Raw genomic sequence first — 16,440 nt, forward strand, 5'->3', positions numbered from 1 at the left:
ATGTCGATATGGAAGCGGGAATGATGGCAGCATGTTCGAAATTGATGCAGCACTCATGGTGTGATGAAACTCATGCTGGCCGTGATGCGAAGACGAAGGAGCGCGTCGAAATGTGGGAGGCTTCAAAAGTTCTTGCGCACGATTGCCCCTGTGATAACGACGCTAGCCCCTTTGGGTGTTGACCAAGCCCCCACCTGTTCCGCCTCCCAAAACGGTCTCATCGTCCCCCATCGCATCGACATCCGGCAGATCAAATGGCTTATCGTCTTCCCGTCTTGACAGAGATACGCGATTGATGCGCACGTCAAACCCAGGCAAAAAGACTCTTAGGTTGAGTCCGGCTACAGCGTGTCGCCAAGTTTCGCCATTGTCTGCTGAACATGTTCATCCATCTACAGAACGGCGCAATCCTCGGTATCGATCTGCAAGCACTGCTCAGTCCTTGCCTGTCCTGTCATCCAGCTCGGTAGCATCCTCCATGTACTTCACCGAGTGCTTTCGCTGCTCCTCCTTCATACCCGCCTCGACATCCTGGCGACGCTGATCAGCCGACACGTCACCGAACAGGATGTCAATCTCCTCAAGTGTCTTTCCTTTCGTCTCTTTGATGAAAAATGTAGCAAAGATGCCCATGGAGAGACAAAAGATGCCGAACATGAGGAATGTTTTCCACCTGCAAATGACGATGTCAGTGCATGTCTTGTATGCAGTTTGTAGAGTCATTGTCTTACCCGATGGAGTTGATTGCAGCGGGTGTAATCTTCGTAATGACGAAATTGAAGAGCCATTGTGTTGCTGCTCCCATTCCCACACCATACGAACGAAGTCGGGTTGGGAAGATCTCCCCAAGGTAAACCCATGGGACGGGACCCCAAGAAGCCGAGTAGCCGATGACATAAAGGTAGATCATGGCGACCATGGCGATGGAGGCGGACGAGACTGATCCAGAATCTGGGTTTGGTGGGTTCGTAGCAAGAACAGCGCCGATGATGAACATCATGGACGCCATCCATGCCGCGCCAGCCATGAGCGAGTACTTCCGGCCAATGAAGTCGATACCAACGATCAAGAAGATTCCAGTCGTGATTACTTTGACTGTGCCATAGATACCCGTTGCGAACAGCGAAGCGTTAGCTGCTGATACACCAATGGTCTGGAAGATTTGAGGAGCGTAGTAGCCTGAAGGAGGGTCAGATGGCGAAGTTCAGCTCTAAAGATCTTCATCTTACCGATTGAGTTTGTTCCGCTGAACTGCTGCCAGAACATCAACACGAAACCAGTGATGAATCGGTATCGGTTGCCCGGAAGGAGAACCTCCTTCCATGTTATGCCCTCAGTCTGGTTCAACTCTTCTTCGACTGCAGCGCGAATCTCGGCTAGCTCTTTTTGGAGCTCAGGGCTATCGGGTTGCTCGCAGCGAATGAACGCAAGAGATTGTGCAGCTTCCTCTTGTCGACCCTTTGACATCAACCACCGTGGAGACTCCTTGAGGAAGAAAAGCCCGATCAACATGAAACCACCTGGGATGAGTTGAATCGATACGGGCACTCTCCATTGTTTCGTTGATGTGGGCATGTGGAGCGCAACACCGTAATCTAGCCAGTACGCAAAAGTGCTACCAATGACCAGGAACTCCTGGAAGAGACCAGCGATACGTCCTCGAAGAGCTGGAGGAGCATTTTCCGAGACGAATACCGGGGTAATGGATGACATACCTCCAATGCCGAGCCCTGCGATGACGCGACCTGCGTAGATCACGCCAATCTCATGATGAGCGGCAGTCTGGATTGCGGCACCGATAAGGAAGACGAGGGAGAAGCCCATAAGAGACAATCGTCGACCGAACCGTTCGTTGATCCAAGCGGCCCCGATGGCACCGAAAAAGCAACCTGCAGTAAGAAGCGATACGACGTTCGACGATACTGATGCATTTTTCGAGTCGGAGAATCCAGACGAGTCTGTTGGCAAGCCGAAGTCCTGTTTGAAAGCTTTGAGCGCGAGCACACTGCCCATTACTCCGGTGTCATAACCTTCCATGGTGTTAGCTCTTGCTCAGGAATGGAGACAGCGGGCGCCTACCGAACAGTAGCGAGCCCATGTAGGCAACACTGGTCAGTAGATAGACCCTGCGGTTCTTGAAGAATTTGGACGGCATCTTGGTTATGTCGTCGCAGCTTTCTGGGTTGACTTGTCTGCGTACAAAGAGAGCGAGGTAGGCTTTTCAATAAATACCTAGGTCAAAACACCAGACGCCGAGGGTGGCACCACCGGCAGTGCTGTCCCCGAGTATTGCGTCGTTATCATGTGGAGGAACCTGTCCGACCCCAGACTCCACCTTTGGCCTCCGCAGACCCATTTATCTGTTCTTCCACCAGTCATTTTTTCGTCTTTGGGATCGTTCAGGCCTACTGTCCGACTCGGTTGCTGCATACTCATGAGACAGAGCCGTTGCGGCCTTTGCGAGCATTCTTAATGGTGTTTTCGTTGCGCGACGCTACAACATGCGGCTCAAAATTTGTGAAGATAAGCCTCCCAAGCCATGTATACGAGACCGCCCGAATGCTTGGTGCTGCATGTGTTGAGTCTAGCGCTTTCGTCTGAATGGCGGTATTTCTCAAGCGTCGGCGGAATAATGAGCTCCACTTGAATCTCGAACGCTAAGCTTGCCAGCGATCATAGCGCCTGCATCCGAAGACCCTTCTCCATGGACGCATTGACATGTCAGCAAGACACCCTCGAAGACTTGGAAGACATCAGGATGCGAAGACATCTTAGTCGTGCGGGAGTATAGCCAATATCCGTCACATCCGGTCCGCTGCGCATTGGCAATCCGCCACAGACGTGACTGCAACGTCAACATGACGGGCTTCAACAGCACGGCAGCGTTCTGGAGGAAGAGTACTGGACATACTCAATTACAATCTTATGGCCAGCCTGTCCTGATACCACCTTTCAGGTGTTCCCACGATATGCACACATGCTAAAGCCTTGTCGGTTTGACCCAGCCTAAAGGGCGACGTTCATTCCGTTCGTGTCCGCAACAACGACCGTCGCTGGATGCTCGAGTGAGATGCATAAGATTGCGCGCGCGCTTCAGGATACTTTATACTGGAAGTGTAATGTTGCGTTACGAGGTTTGACTTTGGTGAAGTAGAGGTCGCTGGCGTTGGACGAGCGTGGTGAGCATAACATGAATGCTAGGCGTGGCAGGCATGGGCGTCATAGGGGACATTGGGCCAACCCGGACATTGGCGACCTTGGCGTCATTGAGTGCCGTCATCTACACCCAAGCAAAACCTTCCTATTTAGGCAATGGGACTCACCATCATCGTTTAGCCTCAATCCATCGTGGATGGATTAACATGTATCCAAAGGGAACCTAAAAGCCGAGAGAAGGCTTTCTGGAAGGTACCAGCAGCAGATTGTGCATTGGAGGAACCCGTACTGGTCTTCTCGGGCCTTTCGGCCATCTCGCTGCTGCCTACGGACATCTCCACCCTACCAACCTGAATGTCGCACATATCGGTCAACAAAAAGCTCTTGAGCGGAAGACGGAATGTACGACCGAGGAAACCGAGACAGTCGTGCGAGCAGAGGTGGAGTATAAAGATCGAAGCCCGCCAAATGGATGTGAATCAACTCAGCAATTGCAACGCCTCTTCCTTCCAGCATAAACCCTAGTGTACAGCTTCAAGCCCACAATCATGGAAGCAGCAGCAGACCAGATCCGCCAGGCATACGCCAAGGGCAATGCCCGAGAAAGACAACAAATCCAGGAACAGATCCGAGACCTACAGAAGGATCTCTACAGCGACTGGGAGATGATGTTCAGCCTAGCTATGGCAGTAAGTCTCCCCTATCCGTTACATACGACACACGTTCACTAAATCATCCCTAGCCTCTTCAATGGGCTCTCATCGATGTCGGTATCGATCTCAATATCTTTACCACGCTCTCCTCATCGACAACACCAGTAACCCACAATGAGTTCCAGCAGAAGACTGTCGCAGCGCCAAATCTACTCGCACATCTGCTCCGGTCTATGGCATCGTTCGGACTCATCGCAGAAGTCAAGAAGAATACCTTCGCAGCAAACCGTGCGACGCGCGTCTTCGCCAACCCGCACGTCAACGGCGCCGCGCCGCATCTGTCGAAACTCCATTTGCCGGTTATGCAAGCACTGCCTGGCTATCTGAAAAAGCACAAGTACCAGGACATCACCGATTCCAAAGACCTGCCTTTCCATGCGGCCATGAAGACGGACCTCACACCATTCGAGTGGATGAAGCAGGATGGCGAGCAGATGAAAGCACTCGGCCACATCATGGTGCTCGACTCTGTCGATAGCTGGGTGTCTTCATACCCTGCTCAAGACGTTGTCGGCGACTTCAAGCCCGCGAACGACTCTGCCCTCTTGGTCGACATTGGCGGAGGCTTTGGCCAGCATGCCGTCGCATTCAAGAAGAAGTTTCCCGAACTACCCGGTCGCATCGTCGTTCAGGATGTGCCCTCAACACTTACGCATGCGCCTTACGTGGACGGTATCGAGTTCCAAGCCCATGACTTCTTCACCCCGCAACCTATTCGCGAAGCAAAGTTCTACTATCTCAGGCATATCATGCATGACTGGACGCATGAAGACTGCATTCGCATCCTCTCAAACATCGTTCCTGCCATGGGTCCGGAATCGCGCATCTTGATCGATGAGGTGGTGCTACCGGAGACGAAGGTGCCTTGGCAGGTCGCTATGATGGATCTTGCGATGATGGCGTCGCTGGGCGGCATCGAGCGGAGCAGGGAGGACTGGACAAAGTTGTTGGAGAGCGCGGGACTGAAGATCGCGGATGTGCATTGTTATGACGAGGTGAGGTATCACTCTGTCATTACGGCTGTACCGGAGTGAAGCGCAGCCTTGTAAGTAGTAAAGCGAAAATCTTGTAGTAGCATTGTAGAACAATGGGACGCACTCACCTCAGTCATTGCAAGATTGGCTTAGTAATGCACCAGCCACCGACTCCGCAGCCTTGTGCCGGCATCGCAAGTGCAACCCTCGCGAAAATCACGATTTCGACCAACCCAGCCCACACCGCGCCCTGACAAACTTCACACGCCTTCCGCCCTTTTCTGCACCATGGCAATCTCGGAGTACGAGCAAGTGCATCTAGGAATAATCGGAGTATGCCAAAAAGCTCCGAAGATGCTAATCAACGGTTGAAGGCGGGGCAGGCCCAGACACGCCGCTCCACTAACCGTCGCTCCGCCGATAGGGTAGGGCGCATCGAGCGGTAACACGCCCTATGCGTCTGGTCGCTGTCATAGATGCGTTTTTTGCGCCAAGCTACTCTACTCGATGAGCCATGCGAATCCGGGTGTTGTCGCTATTGTATAAGGCACGGTAGGCTGGTGTGGTCGACGACCAAACTTCTGAACGAACGGATAAGACATCTATCTGGTCCACGCTACGAGCGCTTGACGCAATCTGCTGTTGTTTATCTTTCGAAAGACGATAAAAGGGTAGAAGAAGGGGTTTTCGTTCAAGATGGATCCAATCGCCAACCCTGTTGTCCAGATGCAGGACATTCCGACCACGAGCGACGGAAGACCCTATGCTTATGAGGAGCCTGATGAGATTTGGGATGGATTGAGGAGGACGGTGTCGAAGATGACGGGTCGATCGAAGGCGGGCAGCGAGGCGAAACAGTCTGCGCATCACGAGATGGAAGTTAGATCGCATGGGCGCACACGGTCGCATCGGACGCAACCCATCGACGAGCTAGACGAAGAGCCTGGGATACCCGTTGTGGACGCCGAAGACGATTTCCCCGAAGGTGGGCTGCGCGCGTGGCTCGTTGTCGCATCGGCATGGTTGATGCTGTTCCCTTCTTTCGGCTTCATGGTGTCTATTGGCACGCTTCAGGACTACTGGGGTCAGAACCAACTTTCGTATATGTCGGCACGTGACATCGGATGGATCCCGTCGGTCTTTGTCTACCTGTCACTTGCGCTGGGCATCTGGGTGGGACCGCTCTTCGATCGGTATGGGCCGCGATGGATCGCTTTGACAGGGAGTGTAATGTTCCTCCTGATGATCTTCCTGCTTGCTGAATGCGACAAGTTCTGGCAGATGATCCTCTGTTGTGGCGTCCTGGGAGGGTTTTCCGGCGCCATGCTGACGACTACGAGTCTCGCAGTAGTTGCGCATTGGTTCAAGGAGCGACGGGGTCTTACGCAAGGCATCGCTATGATGGGTAGCTCCGCTGGTGGCCTGACGATTCCGTTGGTCCTGCGAACTACTCTTCCGAAGTACGGCTATGCATGGTCGCTCCGGATACTGGGCTTCGTTTTCCTCTTCTGCTTCATCATCGCCAACATCCTGATGAAAGCTCGCATCCCGCCGTCTGCCGCCGCAAAGAAGAAAGCCATCATCTCACTCTCTATCTATGGCGATCTGAGGTTGAGCTTATTCACGTTGAGTGTCTTCGGGTTCGAGGTCGTTCTCTTTGGTGGACTGGGTATCATGCCTACTTACGCAACGCTGAGTACAAACTTCCCACCTGATACTGGCTTCTACCTCATCGCGGTACTCAACGGTGTCTCCTGCCTCGGCCGATTGCTACCCGGGTATGCCGCGGATAAGATTGGTCGATTCAACACTCTATTCATCATGATCGTCTTCACGTTGCTCTGGATGCTAGCTCTGTGGTTGCCGCTTGGTACAACATCTCTCCCGGCACTGTACGCTTTCGCAGCGCTCTTCGGTTTCGGAACAGGATCCTGGATGGCGCTGACACCCGCATGCGTAGGACAGCTTTGCAGGGCAGAGGAATTTGGTCGATACTATGGAAGCATGTACTTCATTGCGTCCCTCGCGACGCTGGTCTGCATTCCAATCAGTGGAGAGCTTGTTGAAACAGTTGGACCCCAGCCAATGGTAGCCTTCTTCTGCGCGATCCTCGGTTTGAGTCTGATCAGTTTCTTGTTCAGTCGGTGGGCATGTTTGGGAAGGCGTTGGACGCTGAAAGTAAAGGTTTGAGCGATTTGATAGATGATATCGTCATGCTAGGAAACAAGCACGCTATGATCTTACCCACAATTCTGTTGTTGAGCGGACCGAACTAGCGTAAAACAGTCCTGGTAGTGCGAACATCAAGAAAACTTCACCGCGCTAAGATCGGCCCCTTCCGAAAATTCACGATTTAGTGGAAACTAGTCCATCTAACAAATCACATGGCTACGCTTTACATCTGTCAAGAAAGGGTCTACAACTGAGTAAGTCTATCGATAATGCCTGATAGATGTCTAGCCGCTTAGACGCTGCGGCGAGGTTCAAACCTACAAAACCACGCACCATGATGGGTACCTAGGTATTCGTATAGTACTTCCCAACTACATTCCGCGCCACCACATGGTGGTCCAGGCTCACAACAGATTTACATGACGTGCTTTGATAGCGCCGAAAAGAATTTCAGGGACGGGCGAACACAAGGGCAAGTATAGTACATAGCACCAAGACAGCTTCATAGTGCGGTCCCTGACAATACCTGGGTACACATCCCCGCCACACTACCGCCTGTGCGTTCTCCAACAATACCCCAGAGCCCTGTCTCCGCGGTCACATCATAGTCGACAATGTTGGACCAAATCCACCAGCACGACATCGAAAGCTCACCACACATCGACCACCATGGCTCCGACGACGGTAAACCGATCCTCGAGCCGCAACTCAATGTTGGTGGACATGGTGCTACGCAGCGGCGGCTCAAGAACTACCATGTTACCATGATAGGGTTTTGTTCGGGGATTGGCACGGGTCTTTTCATCGGAACGGGGTCTGCGTATGCGAGTGCTGGGCCTGCGGGTCTGTTACTTGCGTATCTAGTTGTGGGAAGTGTGCTTTGGTGTGTTATGCAGAGTATTGCGGAGTTGGCTACTGTGGTTTGTAACTCTTTGGGTTTGGATTTCAAGGGATAATTGCTTACTGTGCATCAGATTCCTACTGCTGGTTCGTTTCCGCATTTTGCGAGTCGGTTCATTGATCCGGCGGTTGGGTTCTCTCTCGCTATCAGCTATGGGTATTGTTATACTATATCCATTGCTGCCGAATGCTCGGCATCCGCTATTCTTGTCGGATACTGGACTGATATGTCGCCTGCTGTTGTCATTTCCATCAGTCTGGTTCTCATCCTGGCTACCAACTTGCTTAGCGTCCGCTGGTTCGGCGAGTCCGAAGTCGTCGCTGGTGCAATCAAGATTGCATGCTTCCTCGGTCTCATTCTGGTTTCCATCGTCATTACCTCCGGAGGCGCGCCAAACGGCGAAACAATTGGCTTCCGCTACTGGAACAATCCAGGCGCATGGGTGGACTACAATGGCATCTCTGGGCCAACAGGTCACTTCCTCGGATTCTTAGCTTCGTTCGTCAACGCAGCTTTCTCCTTCATTGGTGTCGAGGTGGTAGTCATCACTGCTGCTGAGAGCATCAACCCACACTCGGCCATCCCAAAGTCGGCCAAACGGGTCACATTTCGCATCGCCCTTTTCTACATCCTAGGCGCTCTTCTGATTGGAATTATCGTCGACCCTAGGAACCCCGGTCTCGTATCAGGCACTGGAAACGCCAACTCCTCGCCATGGGTCATTGCGATCAAACAAGCCGGCATAAGCGTACTGCCTTCGATCGTCAACGCCTGTATTCTCATCTCTGCCTGGTCGGCAGGTAACTCATACTGCTGGGTCGGATCCCGAATCATCGTTGCGATGACCACAGATCGCCAGCTTCCACAAATCTTCGGTCGCACATGGAAGAACGGAGTACCATACTACGCAGTCCTTGCCTCTTGGCTCTTTGGGCCTCTCGCATATCTCAGTTTGGGAGAGGGGGGTGCCGCACAAGCCTTTGGGTGGCTAGTGAGTCTAAGCACAGTTGCAGGCTTGATCGCCTGGGCTACATTATGTTTCTGCTTCATTCGCTTCCATGCTGCCATGAAAGCGCAAGGACTCAGCCGAGATAGCTTGCCTTGGAAGAGCCCCTTCCAACCTTTTACCGCGTGGTATGGTTTCATCGGATCCACTATTATCACGTTGATCACTGGTTTCCCCGTTTTCCTAAAGGGAAACTGGAGTACGGGCGATTTCATCGCGTCGTATATCGGCATCCCACTTTTCATTGTTCCGATCATCATATGGAAGCTAGTGCACAAGACCAAGGTGCGTAAATTACTTTCTCCGTACGTTAAACCTGCTGACTTGATGTAGTTCGCTCGTGCTAATACCATCGATCTCCATTCTGGACGTCTTCGGTGAGTTTGGGCTGTACAATTCCGCATTCTTCAGCGTTAGATTCTGTTATTGATGGGAATGGGCATCGAAACACTCGAGTAAACTGTACTAGAAGATAATAGCTGTCCATGTGAATTACCCTAGGCCTTACTGGAATTGGCCGGGAGCTCTGCACAATGAAAGTCTACGACGAACATGTCTTGAGAGAGGACTTTGGCTGATGTGATGGAAACTTTGAGGCTGAGGATTATCCTGGGCATTATGCCTATGTCGAATCGCCTTACGTCATGTTTTGAAGGCTCTGACGAGGCCTTTTTATAGATCTCATGCGTAGTCCTCTCACCTTGCTGCCAGATGGTATCATCGATATGACACCAAGGTTGTGGCTTCTCTGCCAAGTGTTCATGCTTGCATCCAATGGATACAAAGACCATGCGTCCCGTGGTTTGCCCTGTCATAGTCGTGAAGTACAGTACTAGAGTTGCGTGCCAGGACGAAGGTCTAATGCCGTTGCCCTTGCCCTGCAGAATGTTGTCCTTCCCATCCCAGGCTTCTTTGGGATAGCATTTTTGTATCTTGATGCCTTCTGGAGGTTTGTGAACAAGAAATCCCCATCTACGACGGGAATTGTTCAGGATGGTAGATGTACGAACGTCCCGAATGTAGATCTCTCTGGAAAACGCAGAGGAAGGTATGCAACCGAATGGGATCAGTGAAACACTAGTGCTGAGATCCCGCAGATAAAGATCAGCGGATAAATGCAGCAAAGGGACGATTACGAGGTGCTGGAAGTCGTGAACCACGTGGCATCTTAAGATCCCCCAAACAGTGTCGTGATGTTTCGGCCAGATCATGTCTGAGGAGTGAAGAGGCCGAATTATTCCTCGTCCATACTTATCAATCTGATGAGTGTGAAAGAGCGTTTGCGTAATACGTAGGCCTCTGTGGGTCATTGTGGAAGGAGGCACAGGATCATCCGAAGCGAACGGTATCAAAATTCGTGTTGTCCGGAAATCATTTGGACTACACGCAAGTACGTCTACGGTCAGCTCATCCATGCGATAGGGAGGCTTCCAACGGTATGGAGCCTCCCACGCAAAGAGCGTCTCGTCTTCAGAGATCTTCATGATTTCTTCCTGCAACCTTCTAAAAGCCTTTGTGTTCCCCTCGCCGTACAGCAAAGGCATATTGACATCGAAGAGACCAAGTAAACTGTAAGCGATGTCTTCAGATCTTGTGGCCTGCCTGTCTGCAGCCCATGACATCCGCATACTGATACTTGCGGTTTCCAAACTCTGGCCCTCGAGATATTCCATAGGTATGCCAGTGATGTCCGATATAAGTATGCCAAGGTGGGCCTTGTTTCCAAGAAGTTGCCAGTCGCGCGAGTAGAATTTCATGCCATCGTATCTATCGTATGGCCAGTGAGGGAGATAACGAGGTTGGAAGTTACTAGGAGCCAGTAACTCTTGCAACGTCCAAGCTCGCGTGAACCATTTGCTGAGCCAGAAGGTGTTCCGATGTTTCGCCGCTTCACCTTGTGCAAATGCTTCTTGCACTTCCACGTCGGCGAGATAAGCATAACATTGCTCTGAGTTTCGGTACCATGCAAACATGCTGTTGATAGCCTCAGAAAGTTCAGCACTACTACTCTTGTCGATACAGCAGGTATCAATCCATGCGTAGTCAAAGCCATCTTTGCTCGCAAGTTCGCATGTCTTCTCATTCTTTGCAAAGCCCGTCTTCTTCTTGGCCTGTTTCAAGTCGGCTAGATCTGAGAACACGACTTCCTCGTCTGTCCAACAATGAGAGAGTATGGCATATGGTGGGATATTGTCGACAAAAGTTTTCAGCTCTAGAGTGCGTACGTGCAGTAGCCGCATCGTGAGGGAGCGTTGCTGTGCAAGGGCATTCCCTGACTATGTGCAGTCGTGTGCTATTGTCGTCCTAGCGCGGGCCGTCAAGGAACAAGGTACGCTCACTTCATGAGCAGCACATCCAAGCCGACGAGACATGAAATCCACGCCTTCAGCCGTGTAGAAGACGTGGGACTCGCAATCTTAGTGACGGTCGGAAACATGTTGAGAGAAGTGAGTTGTGTTGCGATGGAAGGCGGGGGAGGCACGGACAAGGAATGGTCCCAGCGCCTCGCCAAGATTTCTCGCTTCAAAACTTCTCGCAGCTTCACCCGTTTTCTGCCCTCAACACACCGGCGCAGCCACGACATGATCTGCTGACTTCTTCAATAATAGCGTCTTGCGCGCGATCAATACATCGCGAAATTTACGTCAGACGCTGTGGACGCCTTGCACGACCTAGCGTAGCCACAATTCCAGAACTAACCGCAGCGCCAACCACTCTGCGCCTCAAGCCCTCAGCTCTCCTTCTAACCAAGTAAGTCCACCCATCTCTCTACCTACATTCCCCACACCCCCATCTCGCAATGATGATCACAATACAAATCACAAGTTTCAAGACGGATCGGAGAAGGTTTCACGGCCTTTATTGAATGAGTATTTCCTGTCTGAATGAGAGATTACACATACATGTCACGTCCCTTCATTACGTTTGGGGCAGATTGCTGACATGCATTACAGAAAAGCAAATGGGGGTCTGGAGTGAGCGCGGAAGCAGATGTAGATGAAGTTCATAGATATATCATGCAATGCAATCTTTACAAGTACTCCGTCTTCGTCCATGCCATCTCATTGATGACACGCCATCAGAGCATTTCTGCAGAAAGAGAAAGCACGTGGAATTTTGCCATTACTGTTTACGTTGTTGATTCATTCCATTTTACAGTTACATACAAGCCCAGAAAAGCAGACGTACGATACCGAAGTAAAAGCAGAGCCGAAGAAAAAGGAAATAAGAGTGCGAAATCCATCACTTTGAGCGCCTGCCACCGATGAATACAAATCCTTTTCCATTCCACCCAGTATCCATTTTCCATGGTCGTTTCATTGTTATCCTTTGCGTCGCCATCCGTGACTATATGCATTTTGAACGTATGAGGAGACTTTCGTACCGTATTGCGCATCTAGTCTTCCGCCATTGATGCGGTGTTCTTGGTGGTCCTGCCGCTGCGGCGTGGTGTGCCGTCGGCGGTGGCAGCCTTCTTGGGTGCCTTCTTCTTTGCGGGTTCCTTCTTCTCCTTCTTGGCACGGCCGCCCTTCTTGGGGGTAGGCTTTGTCTCGGTTTCTTCCTTATCCTCGGCTTCATCGTCGTCAGCCTCGTCGGTCTTTGCCTTCTTCTCGGCGGGCTTCTCGTCGGCGTCAGCGTCGGCGCCGTTGGTCTTATCCGCGGCTAGCTCGTTGGCCTTGCGCTTGTCGCCGGCCTGGGGTTCCTCGTCCTTTTCGTCGGACTTGTCTTCTGTCGCGTCGTCCTTGGCCTCTTCTTTTGACTCTTCCTTGGACTCATCCTTGGACTCTTCAGCCTTGGATTCGCCGTTGGTTTGCGCTTCTTCCTTCTTCTCCTCACTGTCAGGCGCGTCCTTCATCTCCTCGTCCTTCTTCTCGGCTTCGGAGGTCTTCTCGTCCTCCTTCTTATCTGAGTCAGCCGAGTTGTCGTCATCCTTCTTCTCTGACTCTGCCGACTTTTCCTCTTCCTTGGAGTCGCCGTTAGCGCCACCGGCCTTCTCGTCGATCTGGAGTTCGGAAGCGCGCTTCACGACATCGTTGCCAGAGCGTTCGACGTGCACAGCGGGATTGTCGGGCGAGGCATTCTTCTTGATGGTGTTGCCCTTCTTGGATTCAATGGCAATCTCGCCTTGGTCCTTGACCTCGGCAGCGGTGCCACCGGGCTGTCCGGAGCCCCAGTTCCATGAGACTGTTCACACGTTAGCATTGAGTTCTAGAGTCTTTTGCGATTATACCGATCGCGGCAAGTAACACGCGCGCGGATGGGCAATCGTGACGCGCCAGTGAGCGCAATGCGCCTGGCGGAACCTCGCGATGCGCAGCCACTGAACGGCTGAAGGGGTCTCGGATTGAGAATTGAGAGGCACGTACCCTTATCTCCTTGTTGGATCTCAGTGTCGGTCATTGTGTGTAACGTAGCTTAGCCGTGGCAGGTGGTAAGAGATGACGTTATGGTGCGCAAAACCGCGTGTAAAGTCGCGAAAGCGGGGCGGAACAGCAATTGATGCGCGTAAAGGTGCAATGGATACGGTGATGCGTAGAAATGATGCGCAAGTAGTGGGAAGAGACGCGACGGGCGGTGTAGAAGAGGAAAGAAGAATGGAAGCCGGGAACCTGAGTGCTGGGAAAGAGCTCTCGAAGATCGGAAGCTGCGGTGCTGAGGCATGATTGGCTGCCCTGACCCACAAACGCCAATCTGTGCAATCTATGGGGAAGGTGGCTGGCGATCGAGCCACGGCGTCATCGGCTGGTCTGTGCGCGTTCTCGAAATACATCCTTGTCGATCGCTTCCTTCACGGCATGACATTCTAAATAGGGTCTTGACGAAGACTGGACTACGCCTTTGACGCGGTTATTGAAGGTGTCAAGCATTTTATTTGACTGCGCTTTGCCCTACCATCGTGTATTCATGTCCAAATCTTGCCTCCCATACCATCTATCACCTTGTCCATCCCGTGCGTATGTGCGTAGTCAAATGCGGTCACCAGAGCCACGAGATGACTAGCTGCCGCAAGAACAACCAAGACGTGAAAGATCTGATGGCTCGATCCCCAGATATCGTACTTCCCAGGACTCCACTTCTCAGGCACCCTCGCGGCATAGATAGCGGCACCAGCGATATACAGCGCACCCTGCAAGAGAACCCAATCCAACCCAATGCTCTTGCGCAGATGTTCGACACCGTACAGTCGAACGCCATGAAGTACAGGGAAGACAGCGGAAAGTCCCATGAGCACGAACATGAGTGCTCGGAAGGGTCGCAATGCCGGAGTGCGGAATTTGGGATGTGTTGCTGCGACAGATGTGCCGGCTGCCAGCGTCGTGATCATTGTCCAGTAAGTTCTTTGCAGTTCCGGTTCGCTGCCAAAAGCATAGTATACAATGGGTACAAAGCTGCCCCAGATGAGGAAGACAATGCCCAGATAGTCGAGTTTGTTTCCCCAGACAGCGACTTCATGCGAGTGGTTTTGTATCGTATGATATGTCGCGCTCATGCCCAGACATGCTACAGCTCCTGCGAAGTAGCAGCTGAAGGCCCAGACATCTTCTTGAGTCGCTGTGTCATAGCGAGGAGCCAACGTGTTGTAGAGTGCGATGGAGGAGATGGCAGCCATCACAGCTCCGATGAGATGGGTGTAGATGTTGACGGTTTCGTTGTGTAGGTACCCCAGGCTCTTCCAGGACTTGACGAATGAGTTGGATTGAGCGCGGTACCCCGATTGAATGTAGTGATTATCCTGCTGCCATGGCGAGAGTTCGTCCCATAGTAGTATCAACTTCTCTTCAACCTTTTGCTCCAGCTTTTTCCCGGTTTGCGCGGCTTTTGAGGTTGCTTCCTTGGCTGCTTCCATGATGGGATTATCTGATGTGAATCTTTGAATTCAGAACTGAGGGGGCGGCCTGCAATATATGAGTGTTTGTTGGGAGTTCACATGTCATGAAGCGGCCTCGGAGAGTCCGCGAATACCCTCAGGGACCACACGCGAACTAGGTAGACTATGCCGCGTCCGGTCAGGCTTGCGAGAGCAACACGTCGCTTCTGAAGCAAAGCAATGACCTTGACAGCGCAGTCGCTCTTTATGGGCAACATCGTCAGTGGTCTCGCTGTTGTCACGAGACAAAGGTGTTCCGACGCGTCGAGCTCGTGCGCTGCCCCTCCATCCCACCTTCCCTTCTTCCCAGCCCTCGAGCGCGGTTGCTTTCACCACCACACACCATGTATCGCAAATACGCTAGGTGATATACAGTCATGGTTGTTCGAGTCTTTGACATTACTTGACTTCCCGCGCGTTCCATAAGAACCCTCCACCCAACCACCAGCGCAATGAAGTCCTCAGATCCCGGCCGACCCAGCAGCCGTCGCGCCGCCTCAGGTGCCTGGAACCGCCTCAAGCCCGTCCGCGAAGATGTCCTGGAGACATACGGACTCCCTTCCAAAGGAGAGACACGGTAGATATCTCTTCTCTCATACGTCCGCTCGCAATGGCTGACTCCCTAGGCTGAACGACTTCAAAACACAAGAAATCTACTTCAACCGCATAATAGAACGCTACATGAAACTCTGCGCCCTCAACCGCGACGAACTCGACCGCCTCTTCATATCCGTCAGCATCCCGCCTCCCGACACGACCACGACGACCAAGTCCACGACAGCGCCCACTGCGAATTCCAAACTCACATCCTCCTTCTCCTCGCTCTCCCTCTCCAAACACGCACCCCCAGAAGCCCGTCAACAACCCACCACCCGCCCACCCCTCGCCTCAACATCCACCAACACACCACATCACCAACCCATACCGCAAAAAGCCTTCACGCCCTCCATCCAAGAACTCTCCACCGTCCTCGCCTCCCTCCGCAAATTACGAGAAGCCATAACCGCGTCCTCACGCACCGACGCCTTCGCCCTCCGCGCCTACACCTTCGCTATCCACGTCAGCATCCTCTGCCACGACTGGTCTTCCTACCTGCCCTCTCTCCTCTCTCTCCTCGGGAAGATCCACCCCGTTAACCCGCTTTCGCCATCGACCCTGCACGAAGTCGTCGGCCTGTTGATCCTCGACCAAGCATGCCGGCAGTCCGATTACTCGGGTGCGCGCGCCACGAAACTACGATATGGGTATAAAGACTGGCGCGTGGAGAAGGTGTTGCAGTGTCTGGTAGCCGATGACTACGTGGGGTTTTGGCGGGTGAGAAGGAGTGTGGATGGGTATCAGAGGAGGGTTATGGAGTGGGCGGATGGAGGGGTTAGGGTGCATGCGCTTAAGTGTTTGGGAAGGGCGTACTTGAGTGCGGATAGGGCGTTTGTGGAGAGGTGTGCGGAGAGGAGCTGGGAGGAGTTGGTGCAGGAGGGGGTGGGCTGGGAATTGAGTGCGGATGGGGAGAGGGTTTTGATTAAGAAGATGAAGGGATAAGGAGACTTGAGTAAGTTGTATGAGATTTGATACCCGCTCGATAGAGATGTGTCATGGATTGGTTGTACTTCAAGATGAAGTGTTGAACATTCAGGGTATCATTAAGACTT

At 52.4% G+C, this 16,440-nt stretch overlaps 8 protein-coding genes across 8 annotated transcripts; 4 read left to right on the forward strand and 4 right to left on the reverse strand.

The window, feature by feature from the left end:
- Positions 1-435: 435 nt before the first annotated feature.
- J4E83_005694 (uncharacterized protein) lies at positions 436-2,155 on the reverse strand (the record flags this gene model as incomplete). The annotated part of the gene is made up of 4 exons (XM_049332611.1): positions 436-673; positions 732-1,179; positions 1,230-2,030; positions 2,080-2,155. The coding sequence occupies 4 exons, from the start codon at positions 2,153-2,155 to the stop codon at positions 436-438; spliced, it is 1,563 nt and encodes a 520-aa protein (XP_049188419.1).
- A 1,549-nt stretch (positions 2,156-3,704) lies between these two features.
- Positions 3,705-4,903, forward strand: J4E83_005695 (uncharacterized protein; the record flags this gene model as incomplete). Its single annotated transcript, XM_049332612.1, has 2 exons — positions 3,705-3,845; positions 3,899-4,903. The coding sequence occupies 2 exons, from the start codon at positions 3,705-3,707 to the stop codon at positions 4,901-4,903; spliced, it is 1,146 nt and encodes a 381-aa protein (XP_049188420.1).
- Positions 4,904-5,539: 636 nt separating this feature from the next.
- Positions 5,540-7,033, forward strand: J4E83_005696 (uncharacterized protein; the record flags this gene model as incomplete). Its single annotated transcript, XM_049332613.1, has 1 exon — positions 5,540-7,033. The coding sequence occupies one exon, from the start codon at positions 5,540-5,542 to the stop codon at positions 7,031-7,033; it is 1,494 nt and encodes a 497-aa protein (XP_049188421.1).
- A 1,109-nt stretch (positions 7,034-8,142) lies between these two features.
- Positions 8,143-9,303, forward strand: J4E83_005697 (uncharacterized protein; the record flags this gene model as incomplete). Its single annotated transcript, XM_049332614.1, has 2 exons — positions 8,143-9,207; positions 9,256-9,303. The coding sequence occupies 2 exons, from the start codon at positions 8,143-8,145 to the stop codon at positions 9,301-9,303; spliced, it is 1,113 nt and encodes a 370-aa protein (XP_049188422.1).
- Positions 9,304-10,156: 853 nt separating this feature from the next.
- On the reverse strand, positions 10,157-11,162 carry J4E83_005698 (uncharacterized protein; the record flags this gene model as incomplete). The annotated part of the gene is made up of 2 exons (XM_049332615.1): positions 10,157-10,221; positions 10,304-11,162. The coding sequence occupies 2 exons, from the start codon at positions 11,160-11,162 to the stop codon at positions 10,157-10,159; spliced, it is 924 nt and encodes a 307-aa protein (XP_049188423.1).
- A 1,157-nt stretch (positions 11,163-12,319) lies between these two features.
- Positions 12,320-13,323, reverse strand: J4E83_005699 (uncharacterized protein; the record flags this gene model as incomplete). The annotated part of the gene is made up of 2 exons (XM_049332616.1): positions 12,320-13,107; positions 13,290-13,323. The coding sequence occupies 2 exons, from the start codon at positions 13,321-13,323 to the stop codon at positions 12,320-12,322; spliced, it is 822 nt and encodes a 273-aa protein (XP_049188424.1).
- A 502-nt stretch (positions 13,324-13,825) lies between these two features.
- J4E83_005700 (uncharacterized protein) lies at positions 13,826-14,770 on the reverse strand (the record flags this gene model as incomplete). Its single annotated transcript, XM_049332617.1, has 1 exon — positions 13,826-14,770. The coding sequence occupies one exon, from the start codon at positions 14,768-14,770 to the stop codon at positions 13,826-13,828; it is 945 nt and encodes a 314-aa protein (XP_049188425.1).
- Positions 14,771-15,243: 473 nt separating this feature from the next.
- Positions 15,244-16,330, forward strand: J4E83_005701 (uncharacterized protein; the record flags this gene model as incomplete). The annotated part of the gene is made up of 2 exons (XM_049332618.1): positions 15,244-15,368; positions 15,418-16,330. 2 exons carry the CDS (start codon positions 15,244-15,246, stop codon positions 16,328-16,330), a joined length of 1,038 nt encoding a protein of 345 aa, XP_049188426.1.
- Between the last annotated feature and the right edge of the window lie 110 nt (positions 16,331-16,440).

Source organism: Alternaria metachromatica (assembly GCF_023757995.1).
Source record: "Alternaria metachromatica strain BMP 0045 chromosome Unknown scaffold_11, whole genome shotgun sequence".
In the NCBI taxonomy this organism is placed as follows: domain Eukaryota; kingdom Fungi; phylum Ascomycota; class Dothideomycetes; order Pleosporales; family Pleosporaceae; genus Alternaria; species Alternaria metachromatica.